At 37.7% G+C, this 13,088-nt stretch overlaps 1 protein-coding gene across 1 annotated transcript in view; it reads right to left on the reverse strand.

The window, feature by feature from the left end:
* The window catches only part of UBA2 (ubiquitin like modifier activating enzyme 2), a 28,864-nt gene continuing 15,776 nt past the window's right edge, over nucleotides 1-13,088 (reverse strand). Inside the window, exons 9-17 of the mRNA XM_006217027.4 lie at nucleotides 12,838-12,937; nucleotides 11,619-11,785; nucleotides 9,759-9,852; nucleotides 9,553-9,665; nucleotides 7,016-7,171; nucleotides 5,567-5,663; nucleotides 3,914-4,019; nucleotides 2,338-2,474; nucleotides 1-860 (exon numbers count right to left, since the gene is read on the reverse strand). Of these exons, the coding sequence (XP_006217089.1) occupies nucleotides 679-860; nucleotides 2,338-2,474; nucleotides 3,914-4,019; nucleotides 5,567-5,663; nucleotides 7,016-7,171; nucleotides 9,553-9,665; nucleotides 9,759-9,852; nucleotides 11,619-11,785; nucleotides 12,838-12,937 (1,152 nt within the window). The 3' untranslated portion in view covers nucleotides 1-678. The remainder of the gene's footprint in view (nucleotides 861-2,337; nucleotides 2,475-3,913; nucleotides 4,020-5,566; nucleotides 5,664-7,015; nucleotides 7,172-9,552; nucleotides 9,666-9,758; nucleotides 9,853-11,618; nucleotides 11,786-12,837; nucleotides 12,938-13,088) is intronic.

Here is a 13,088-nt window from a genome sequence, read left to right on the forward strand (position 1 = left end):
TAACAAGTATGCAGATGCCATTTATTTGGTCCATAAGTACAGTATAGTCGGATCTGAGTTTTACAAAACATCAAATATAAATAACCTGAAACTGTAACAATACACAAAAATTGGCTTCTTACACAGACATACCAGGCAGTACAAGCTGAAAACTTGAGTAAATTAACAATTGTTTTACATTAATATACATAGTGCCAGTTAACATGTAGAAACAATTTCAATGCATAGCACTCGATACTTCTTTGAATCTGTTTCAGTCAGTTAAGAGTATGAAAATGGTTAGATCTAGGCTAAAAATAATTCTTCTTCTAACCAAAAATAAAGGCATAATATTTATAACCAGGTATCAACTTTACTAAACCACAATATTTTAAACCTGTTAAATGATACCTAAGGGTATTTACATTAAAAAGGCGACATGCATTGTGTTGTTCCGTCTCATGACTGGTTATGCACACACTTTGCTCAAAGGGTTTTAAAACTATGTTCCTACTTTCAGTACAGCACACCGCAATGTTTCTAAGAGTTCTAGCAAAATGAATGCTTTCAAGGGGAGCAGAATCATCTTCAAGTCACTGGTGTCAATTTTTTCCCTTTGGAACAAAGGACATAACAAATAACCCGGTTCTGCCCAGAAGGCCTAATGCAGTAAGAGGTTCTGCGGAGAGGCATTTCTGCTCAATCTAATGCTATAACATCATCAAGCTCTTCTGTCTGCTCTGTGCGTGACCTTTTTGCACTGACATTCTCTTTCTCATCTAATTTCCTCTTGCGACTTCTTTCTTCTTCACTGATGTCAGCATTGTTTGAAGGACCTTCTTCATCTGAATCAACTATGAGCACATCATCTTGCTCTTGTGCTTATTTCAGGAAAAAAGGAAAGAAATGGTTAAAAGTGTGGGAGTTATTAGCAGCTCACTAAAATTTTATACAAGTGAAAAGCTAACTCTTCTAACATACACCAAACTGGAAAATGGTTACCCGCAGGGAATCTTTGCTTTATACCTTACACATTTCTGTACTGTTTTACTGTTTTCTGTAACAAGCACCTATTTTCTCTTCTAATCAAAACAAAAAATGGTAACAAGCATTATATAATTCGAAGGAATTACTACAGTTCCTTGTTTCTATTTCTCCAACAGAAAAAGGGAGGGTGCATATCCCAATATTCATAGCAGCGGTAGTAATAATAAACAACAACAAAAACAGTAACAACACATACAGCACTTACAATGTGCCAGGAACTGTTCTGAGCACTTTGCACATAACAACTCATTTAATCATCACAACCACCCTATAAAGAAGATAACATCATTATCCGTTTTCCAGAAAAGGAAACTGAGGTACAGAGACTTGCCCAAGGTCACACACTAGCAGATGAGGTCAGGATTCAAACCCACAGCGTGGGCTCTACAGTGCATGCTCCTAACCTTACACTACAGCTGGTTTTGTGTTCCCCACTCCCCACACTCTGCTGAACCAACTACCTACCTTACTCACTGCTACAGCCTCCAAAACCCACCCACGGTAGTGGATCAATAAATGCACATTTCATACCGTGATTTCTGAAAAACTATCAGTCCTTTCCTCAAAGGAGACGACGAATCTTTCTACTTTCAGAGGGGGGAAAAAGGGTCATGAACCATGGCCCACACACCAGACCATCTCAAAGTCCATCTTCAAATCTCTCAGAGAACATCAGAACCAAGAACCACCATATTCCAAAGAACACCAAAGACACCACGTTGGAGAAATGAAAAGAGACGTTAAAAATCAGTAACTTTAAGTTTTCTGACCCTAAAGAATGAAGGGGTGGGGGGAGGGGTGGCTGGCAGTAAACACTGACTTTAGAGCGCAATAAAGCACCAACACTGAAAACCCAGGGAAACAGCCTCTGATGCACTTTACCAAAGTCATACTGGTTCTGAGAAAACTGCGAAATGCTAAAATTCTATACTTACCAAGCATCTGTTCACTCTAAACAGGCGGGTGCACTGACCTGCTGCCCTCTACAAACAGGCATTCAAAATACAAAACCACCACTACTAAGAATGAAGTATCTTTATACACCAAAAACTCACTAACATTTCCAGTTGTAAAAACTAACAGGAAATAACAGTGTGTCTATCTTCCATAAGAATTTTACCCAATCTTACATGTCTTCATAGTTAATATATTCAAAGATCCATTAAAATAATCAACACCAAACCAATACACACCTCTAACAGTCCTGTGGAGTTCTATTTTATGGTCAGCGTTCATAAAATACTCAGCTTGTTTCTACACAGTCCTGCCTGGTGGGTAATTAACAACCTGCTGGCTGGGGCCGTGACTCACCTGTGGAAGTGGAAGGCTGAGCTCCGTCATCACTGCCATTGGTTATGCTTTTGGCAGCATCTTCAGCTTGTTTGGGCCCCACTTTTTCGGGGGCATCACCAACAACTTCAAATTCAACATCCTTTCCTAGGTCTTCACTGTAAGAGAACCACGCACTATAAAACTGGACCACCACTATGTCTGCTTACAAAAGCAAAGGCGCACCGGAGACTATTCTCAAAACTCAAACAATGTATACACTACATACACACCAAATATTTGGATTCTGATTGTCAAAGAGCTAAAAATTCTTAGGCGTTATTTCCTCAGTTATTATGTGAAAAGACTCTATACACTCTACTCTGATCTTGACCAGAGCAATTCAGTGTTTTGGGGGTAGAGTTTACATGGATTCAGTTTTCCCCCCATCTTTACAGGCAGCACCCTGCTTTTGTAATGAGTTCCCAAAACACGTATGAAAGTTTAATGCATGAAAGTCAAACAAAAGACTTACATGTTATAAGGGGGGGTTCTGTTCCCAGAGAGCTAAAAAATACGATAAAAAAAAAAACCCTAATTATGCCTCCTCTTTTAGACACCATCTGATAAATTCCCATTTTATTGTACATGCCCTTCCATTGTCTTTGCTCTCACCGCTGAACGCAAGCACACCACTGACATCCAACTGGTGTCTAACGGAGGCTACAGCTCACTCCCTAGCAATATTTATGACTCAACTGCATAACTCTGTGAAACTTTACTATTACTAATAACCCACACTCAGTCTTTCCTGTCATTTTATGCTTTTTATAAACCAAGCATATACAATGTAAAACTCTCAAAACAGCTACCCAAGCTTTGTATGTCTGAATACAGATAACAACACTGGCAAAACAAGTGGACGCAGGTGGCAGCCTTTCCATCTGTTAGATCTGTTAGATGCTACCAACAGTCCCAAGGCAGGGTGCAGTTCAGGGGTATCAGTGAGCATGTACCACAATGCACCTTGTTCAACAGAAATATACTGAAGTGGAGGACCATCTGTATTTTAGCTATGCTATAGGTATATGCAAATATCCTGTGATGCAACCACTTTGAATGCTTTTTATAAAGTATGCAGGATGTAAAATAAAAATTAAAAAAAAAAAAGATTCAGGAATCTATATAGGATAATCTTTAATGTTCTCTTATTGCTACAGATCACAATGAAATATTTGTTTTATGGGAGAAATATTTCTCTCTTCTAATGAATCTTTAAAAATAATAAACATTTTAATTTTAGTTCAATTGTCAAAATGAACACACCCTTGATTATAACCATTCAAGCATCTGGATTTCTACCCTCTCTAGGTCTTTCTGATCAGCCACCACTGATGACAGTTACCTTTAAACATTTTTTTATCCTTTTTATTTCTGGATTCTCAAGTTTTTCTTTAGGTCACACCTCAGGAAACTTGGTAGCCAACTTACATCTTACAACATACATTGTGCAGCTTCAAATGAACAGGAGGGTTTAAGGGCAAGAAAACATTTTTTCTCTACTTTAAGTCTGTATATTCAAATAATCTCTTACACTCAAAATATTAACAGTTCCTACCTATGAAGGATGTTGATCAATAAAGTGTAGTCCTGAAGGAAGTCATCTGCTTGAAGTCGGCTCCCATTTCTAATTCCGAATTCTGATAATTTCTTGTGATTATTGGCTAGGAAATTTGAAAGGAATTTAGATGCTTTAGTTGTATCTCCAAGGAGCAATCACATTAGTTTTTAAAAGGTAAAACCCCTGCTATAAACTGAGTTGTATCTCCCTAAAATTCATATGCTGAAGCGCTAACATCAGTACTTCAGAATATGACAGGACTTGGAGAGGATGGTTTTTAAAGTGGTAATTAAGTTAAAAATGAGGCTGTAGGAGTGGACCCTAACCCAACCTAATTGGTGTCCTTTTAAGAAGCCAAGGAGAGAGGCCTGAGGAAAAACTAAACTTGTCAACACTTTGATCTTAAGACTTTCAGCCTCCAGAACTAAGAGAAAATTAGTGTCTGTTATTTTAAAACTAGCCCACTAAAATATTAGGCACTCAGGAACTCAGCCCTGAACATTTCAGTACTAAAATTACTTCAAGGGAACCAAATTGTAAGAAATTCTGAGAACCCTGTCCTCTCAAGCCAAATTAATCTGGAATCCTGGAGGAGTCAATAACAACTTTTAGAATTGTTCAAAACATATTCTACTTGCAAAGATGTTATCTATAACAAAGTCAACATATTACTTTTAGCAAATTTTACAATTCAGAAACAAGAGGAAACTGTTTATTTCAATGAATTTTTCAACATAAATTTTCAACATTTCTCAATGGAGAGCCAGTGGGGCCCCCAAAATCTAATCAGTCCAAACTAGTCCTACCACTCACATGTCATTTCTGCTTCCTCTCAGTGTCCCCAGTGTGCAGCACACCATGCTGCGCATCCACAAGCACTTAGCCAACCTTTCTTATGTGGATTCTGAATACTCCAATGATGAATAATCCCTCCAACCAAACTTCTGGAGCCACCACCTCCTCTGACCTACCCATTCTGGGGCTTCCTGCCTTCCCTGTCCTTTCTCTCCCGCATGGTCAAATGCTCCTCTCTCCTGACCTGCAAACGCACTCAAGTCTCATTTACGATACTGCTTTCTCATTTGGCTCCCAATTTACTCTCTCTCCTCATAGCCCTCAGTCCGCTTTGTATTTGCTCTGTGTCTACAGACTGTAAGGAACCTATACCTGCAGTGCCTGGCACACACTAAGTAATAAACTGTATTTTAAATTTGGCTTTTCATGTTTAAATTTATGTAACTTTTAAACATAATTTAACAAATCTTTTTCTTCAGTTTTTCTTTCCTTCTTTTACCTTTTCAGTCTACCTAGAATGTCTCTGAAGAACAAGCGTTCCTACCCAGACTTGATACAGGCAGTTCCCTGGAAGTGGACAAGAGCACTGTGGCCACTATAAATGCTAACTATACACTGGATTATTGAGAACTAGTCCCTCAAATATCCTGACAACACTGAATCCCACAAATGTGGAACTGTGGCGACCCCGCCAAGGCAACGCCACCTTGGGACAGCACTTCCATGACCAAGCATCGCCCCTTGCAGCTGAAATACGGAAGGTAAGCAGTGAATGGATGCACTACTGTGCACGCCTTCCCTCAGGTAGTCTCCATCCCCGTGAGGGGAGCTGGTCAACAAGGCAATGTCCAATACCTTCCGTCTCTCCCTCTTCTGAAGATATTAGGATTGTTCCTTTTCCATCTTCAATTTGGACATCTGGTGCTACCATAGCAAATTTTTCTTTCACTATCTACAAAAAAACAAAACAAAACCACCAAAAAATCAGAATATTAACACACGGAATTAAAGATCAAAAGACCCAGACATTTTTCTCCATAAAGGCTCTTATCTGACCCCTTCCACTAGGCAGGGGCCAACTTATTCTTTAAGGTACATTAGGACAAGCAGGAAAGCAGTGGGAATTCACTCAGTTTTCTCATGCCCATCAATCCCTATGTTTGACCACTGATAAAGAGTAAACCTCCTCCAAACAGGGACTGAGAACTCCTCGACTGGCTCTTGGTATTTTTGTCTTTCCCAGCAGATTTGGTACTGAGCTAGACACCTGACATATTTTATCTTAGTTTCTAGGCCAACCCCATGCTGGCAGATGTTCTACAGAGGGGGAATTTCTCATTAATCTGATTCGCAGACAGTCTTCCCTTTCCTGTTCTCACTTTAAATTCCAATGCTGATCAAGGGTGATAATACTGTTAAATCCTACCTGATCCTAAAAACAAACCAACCCATCAACAATGGAGGAACTCTCTGAAGGAGTACCCTACAAACAATGACATTACCTTTAGCTCAAGAGTGAGTAGACACCTACTATTATCATTTCCTAAGAAAGAATATGGGGCAACCACCCTCTGCCAGCCAGTATACCAAGTTCTGCTTCTTCTCCATTCAAAACATAAGCTCAAGTCAACCTGCCCTGTGTAACCAGTTTTGGGAAAAAGGCCACTCATTCTCAAGCAGGTCTCCTCCTTCATGTCAGGAGGTATATAAATATGTAACACCATAAGGGACATAGTCAGAGGAACAATCTGAAGTGATCCCCAGAGTGGGAAGTAACACCCATTTGGGCCCTTTAAAATCTTCCCTAATAAAAAAACTAGGAGGAACTGAAAGGCCAGGCCACAACCTCACTCCCCATTTCCCTGAATCCAGTTGTGCAAACACTGCATCTCCTCAGGGACTGACTGAACACACCAGAATCAGGACCACCACTAGACCATTTAAGGATACCGCCTAGCTGCCAAAAAATACAGGATTTACATGCTATCTGAGCAACAATGAGTTTGCTTGCTAAGACATGATGCCACCTATGTAGCACTTGTGGTCTATATTTTAGCCAAATATACCTTTCTGGGATGTGAGGCACATATTCTGGAGCCACAGACAGAAAACCCAATAGGAAACCAGATGGTAAAACAACCTAGGACATCAAATCAACACACCTCAGTGGTCAGATTTCAGAGTAACTGTCTGGTTTTTAGTTTGTTATCACAATAACACCATAAAAGGCAAAAGGGAACCTGGTTTTTCTTATAAAAAGGAAAATGTACAACCTTGTGCAAGAAAAGCAGGCCCTGCACTTACCTTATCTTGTAACGTGAGAACGGTCACTTTATGGACGTTCAGTCGCACAGTCACCTCTGGCTTGCTGGCACATACGTAACAGTTAGGGTTGGGAGGATCCAGTGCACAAGGCACAAGGAGCTTCTTTCTTGGATTTGGCTGTTTATTCAAAAAAATCTTTGGAGAAAAAAAAACACAAGCAGAAATCAGAAATCCGAGTTACAATGTTATGTACCATACAGCGTTCCCTTAAATACTCCTTCTCAGATGGCAAAATGGATAAGGAAAATCATGACCTTCTTAAGAGACTGATTTTCAAACCTTGTTTCCAAATTAGTTACTATGTAAATAAGGCTGGGCTTACTGAAAAGAAATCTCCTTGTACTGAAGACCCCAGACTATTCTGCAAACTAATTTAGCAAAAATAAGGGCCTAACCATCTTCTCAGGTACCACCTGATTCTCAGATTCTGGATGCCTTTCTCATGGTTACTCATCAATTTTAAACCAACTTTTAAGAAGATCAATACATTTTTCTAATTAATGGTAATGCTTTCACAGATGTATGGAACCAATGAGCTGCCTTTCTTTTCAAGTTTTCTGTGATGATTATACTAACATTTACATAATTAAAAGAGAAAATAATGAGTTCTAGCACTATTACTATTTCCCTAATACCCAAACAAAAAAATAATAAGGACCAAGGCAAAAAAAAAAAAAAAAAAATCACACTGAAGTTACAAATGTCAGAAGAACACGGGAAGCTGACACATAAGCTCTCATCTTGTGATTACCATGTAGTATGATTATCCGCTGGGATGAATTAATTCTAAAGAGGAATTCCCACCAAGCCTAAAGAACTAAATCCCTCGACAGGCATCAAGTGCTAGAAGAGCCTTCCCAGAGCCTCTCCCCCACAGTGAATTCCAGTCACATACATTTCTACTGGCAGGGCTGGAAGCAAGGTACAATGAGGGAACAGGTTTATCTGATCCTGGGATTCACTGGGAAGGTAACTGTGCTAAGAGAAATCAACAGTGAGGAAGACAACTGCTAACACTAACACTCAGGCTAACAGCATCAATCCATCCTGACATTCATTTATAAACGTGAACAAATGAAACTCAAGACACATGAGTGTCATTAGCCCAAGAGAGGGACAGAGATGAGCAGGTAAAGGAATGAGAAGGATGTTACAGGAAACAGTAGATGCTTTAACAATTTCAACAACTAGCACTGCTTGAGAGTTCAAAGAGATACTGTAATCACACGACAAGTTCAGGCTGCTATAAAAAGGCAAAAATCAAAAAACATATACTTCTTGGAAATTAAAAACATGACAGCCAAAATAAAAATTTAAACAGAAAACTGAATGAAGACAGCAGATGATCCTACTTCTCACCCAAAAAGTTCATGAAAACAGTGAAAGATACTTTAAGAACGCATCAATAATGGCACTGAAAAGTAAGAGTGCCATTGCAGATTAGGTTTTGTTTTTTTTTTAAGAAAATCCTGAAAGTAAATGGTCCTTTTATTTCAACATTATAGTAAAAAGAACCACCTGCCTGAACGACTGCAAAATATTGAGTCCAATATTTTTAGGGAGTTTTTAAAATTCTAAGCTGTAAGAAAGCAAAGCATCTTCAGACAAGCAAATTCAATACAGAACGACAGGAGGGACACAAGAGAATATCCAAGTGGCTTTAGTCTTCAGAGATAAACCCAGTCCAGCCCTCACTAATGAAGGAACTCATGACAGGAGATGCTTACATCAAGCAAGGACCTGGAAGGGGAGGAGGGTAAAGAAGAGAAGAGTATCTTCCCCACAAAAACAGCATGGAAAATTATCCAGATCTTGGAGCTTCGTGGAGGGGGGAAATATATTTCTTTATAAATACATTACATTAAGATAGGGCTCATGCAGATCTGCTGTCTGAATATGTATGTGGGCTGAAAAGTCAGAACTGAGAATTTAACAGTGGTCCCGAGTTGGTAGGACCACAGGCACCCAAATGAAATACACCTTCAATGGGTCCTTAAAGAATTATCACAGATAAAAGTTTTGACAAATACTAATTCTGTTAAAAAAAAATCATGTATCACATAAGCAAACAAAACACTATGAGAGATATCTAGCAGAAGTGACAGTAGACTCATCCATAAAGATTTTAGACGTCAAAACTATCAAAGAATATAACATAAATTTAAAATGAAAAAGGAGACTGACAAGAATGGCTGAAGAAAAGGGGACTATAAAATGACCAAATAAAATTTTAAAACCAGAGAACGCTTAGAATTGAAAAACAATTGAGAAAACCTAATGTAAGGACTCATTAAATGAGTTGTTCCAAGAATTCGGTAAAACTGGGAATGTTAGAGGCAAACCAGCGTCTGTGTCCATTTTAAACAAAAGAAAAGCAAATGTGTCTTTCTTCTCACTGTAATTTCCATGAAGCTTAGTTAAACATGTAATTCAAGGTAACCTGAACAGTTATTTTTCCATTACTTTACACCAATTTTATTGCTTTAATTTTAAAATTGCAAATAGAAAACACTCACTGTTCTACACTGGTCTATTTTTCCTGATAAAATCTTCAATCCTTCCAATACTATCAACCCAGCAATCACTGCATTAGTAGTAGCGATAGCAGGAATAATGTTCCCTGCCATTGCTGGAGGAAAAAAAAAAAGACATGTTTAGCTGTTTAAAAAGAAAAACATAGCTTAGAATTTATACAATACAACTGAAGTACAAAACAACTCACATTTGATATCAAATCTGCTCTTCATATTCATACTGAAAATATGCATCCTGAGGTTTGCAGCAGAGGTGACAAAATCCATTGCAGATGGGTCATCCTGCCAATAATTTAAACAAGTTAACACGTCTCCCCACAAACGTGGCTAGTATTATTTTCAGAACAGCACTTTGACATGTTTATAACAAGTCAACCAGAACCAGAGATGGCCTTGAGGGAGAGGCCAGTCTGGACGAGGACGGGGCAGGCAGGGGCTCATCATCAGTTCCTCTGACCAAGGGCCACCAGGCTTCTAGGAATTCGCTCCTGCTTAAACAAATGCACTAGGGACTAAGAACACAGACCAGAGTACCAGCTCCATTCACTGATGATGGCAATCCTCTCCTGTGTCCATCAGTCAACAAGGAGAAGGTTTTATGACAAGCACAGAACCCAGGGAAGGAGACATAGGCTGTTTTGAGAAAGTTATTTCATTAAAGCCTCAGAAGCACCTGGACTTTCCTTCTCCGAAGTCCCTTCACGTACACCACTCTCCTACATTTGCTGTTTCTTTTCAGATGTAGCAAGACAGCAAGTTTTCCCTTTACAATTCACATTCTTCCTGAGCCTATACCCTAGTCTCTCTATAGATTTTATCAAGTTTTCCTGCTTTGAAGTGAAAAGAAGCTAGCCTAACCCATAATTCAGAAACACCAAAATATAAAAGACAAGACATTGATAGGATGTGGATTCTTTACATAATTACTTGTCTGACTGTGTGGTTACAGGCAAATGAACCTCCTTCACCCAAAATTCCTTAATCTGTTAAACAGGGGAAAACTTCACAAACATCTTGTAAAGTAGTAGTGGGGATTAAGTATTGATCCAGTACCCAACACAGTGTCCATCAGATAGATACTTCTCCAGGCAACTGGCTTTTACACTCATTAGGTATAGATTTTACTTACAGAGGGTAACAATTCCCAGTTCCAAGGTTTTGTTATTTAGCCCCTGTGTGCAGGTGAAAATCTCCCAAATCACTATTATAACAGTAACAAAATTTTTTTAATAGTTACTCCTTACAGCAATTAACTCTAGATTAATATTTATAAGAATCCCTAAAATCTAAATTTAGTAGTTTCATTTTAGATGTCTGAATCAACCAGTTCCAAAATCTGCACACACAAAGTATCTTAGTTTTCTAAAACTGATCAAATTTTCCTCCTTACTTTAAAACTCATGTCAGATCTTTTACCATCATATGAACATACAAACTTTAGCTGATAAATCACTTATAGCTGTAGAAAATATTAACTACAATTAAAAACAAGTAAAATTAACTCATCAAATCTTAAAAATATGATATTTAACTGAAAAATGGTATTAAATATTGCTTTAACTTGTAAAAATAATTACATCCCATTTTTGTATTGAGAAGTCTCTCAGACCTCTAAGGGTTACAACCATTTCAACAGAAAGACTATTTTATTACTTTCAAGGCCAAATTAGGCCTATGGGCTATTTGTCTCCAAAAGGATATTATAACTTCTATTAATAAATCCCTATTGTGTAGGAAGAGCTTTTCTTAAGTATATTTTAAGTCATAGAAATATTTCACTCCAATGAATTCACATTATTTCTCCAGTCAAGTTATAAACCATTTTAGAGTACTGGAATCTAAAATGAGATTTTATGATACTGCTTGAATTCATATATAGAAAATTCATAGTTCAATGTATTATAGATGAGACTAACCAAACAAAATCAGCATACCCTCAAAATCTGTTAGAATAAACAATATCCCAAAATAACCAGCTTCTGTTACAGCTTAAGAACTAAAATACACACTTGATATAAAAATATTTGCCACACATTTTCAAAACAAACCTTGTCCCATATGAGCTCAGCTCCATCCCCCTTTTCTGCTAAATGCACTCTCAAAGTCTCAATGCTCTTTGAAAAAAGACGTGCATAGCTCTTTACATCTAGAACTTGCTGGTCTTTCAGACCTAACTGGGGCTCGTTTTGTTGATCTGATGCATTGGTTTCTTCCCCTAAAGAAAAAAATATTAGAAATCTCACTATTAGCATCATTCCTCTACTGTTTAAACAATCCAATGCCTAATTAAAAAAATCAAATAATATGAAACAAACTCCATTAAATTAGTTACCACTATTAAATTATCACTGTGATACAAATATGTGCACTAGAAAATCACCAAAATTTATATGAGAAAGGTTTATATAAGAAATCCTTATAAGGGATTGTTGGAGGACTCAAAAATATAATGTAGATGAGATGACAAGCATATGCCCAGAACATAGTTGGCACTCAGTAAGTGGAAGCTATTAGAACAATACTTGAATTGGTCCCTAAAGTCAAGTATCTATTACTATAGAGAACTGCTCCGAACTGGAACCCCAAGTTTCCTGGGACCTTTTAAGTTCCAATATGCTGTGCAAAAAAAGTTGAGACATAAAGCACTGAAGGGGAGAAGGTAAGGAAGTAGTCACGATAATTTTTTTCTTTTTTTTTTTTTGGTGGGAGAGGCAATTAGGTTTATTTACTTATTTATTATTTTTAGAGGAGGTACTGGGGACTGAATCCAGGACCTCACGCATGCTGCCACCTGAGCTATACCTCCCCCTACAAGAGCTTTTCTTTTATTTAAAATTATAAATATGATCCTAAGTTAAATCTTAAAGAGAAAATCATACAGAAGTATATATATACTTATTAGACACTTTATTTCAGAGAAAATGACACAACTAAATGTTAACCAATAAGAACTAGTTAAATAAAACCGACTGAAAAGAGCAAGTCAGAGTATATAAACAGTATGACTGCATTTACCTAAAGCACATACACAACTGCCTGTGTCTGTGTGCATGGAGTTATCACCAAGACAGTCCCTAAAATGTTAACAGTTAACTATTTCTCTAGGTGAAAAGATTTCCAGTAATTTTCCTGCTTCATATTTTTCTGAACTGTTTGAATTTCTTACCATGGATGTGCACTACTGTCAAGAAACAACGTAACTACTTAAAGGCTTCAGATGAGAGAATTTCCAATTTAGGTATCCTAAGATGAAAACACATCCTTTACCTTGACTCTGAACTTCAGCCCAGTCCAACGGAACTGGAGGTTTCCTCTTCCGCCATAGTTTGTCCATTGTCAACAGATACCTGATATCATCTTTAAAAAGCTTAAAAAAAAAAAAGATAAATTCCATGAACCTTATAGTCCCTACGATGATAAAATACAACAAAATTACACTGCTGATTTATTATAAACATTACACTATTAAATCTTCTGATTTAAAGACACGTTATATACTAGTAGATTAACAATTTTTC

Source organism: Vicugna pacos, chromosome 9 (genome assembly GCF_048564905.1).
Source record: "Vicugna pacos chromosome 9, VicPac4, whole genome shotgun sequence".
NCBI classification, from domain to species: domain Eukaryota; kingdom Metazoa; phylum Chordata; class Mammalia; order Artiodactyla; family Camelidae; genus Vicugna; species Vicugna pacos.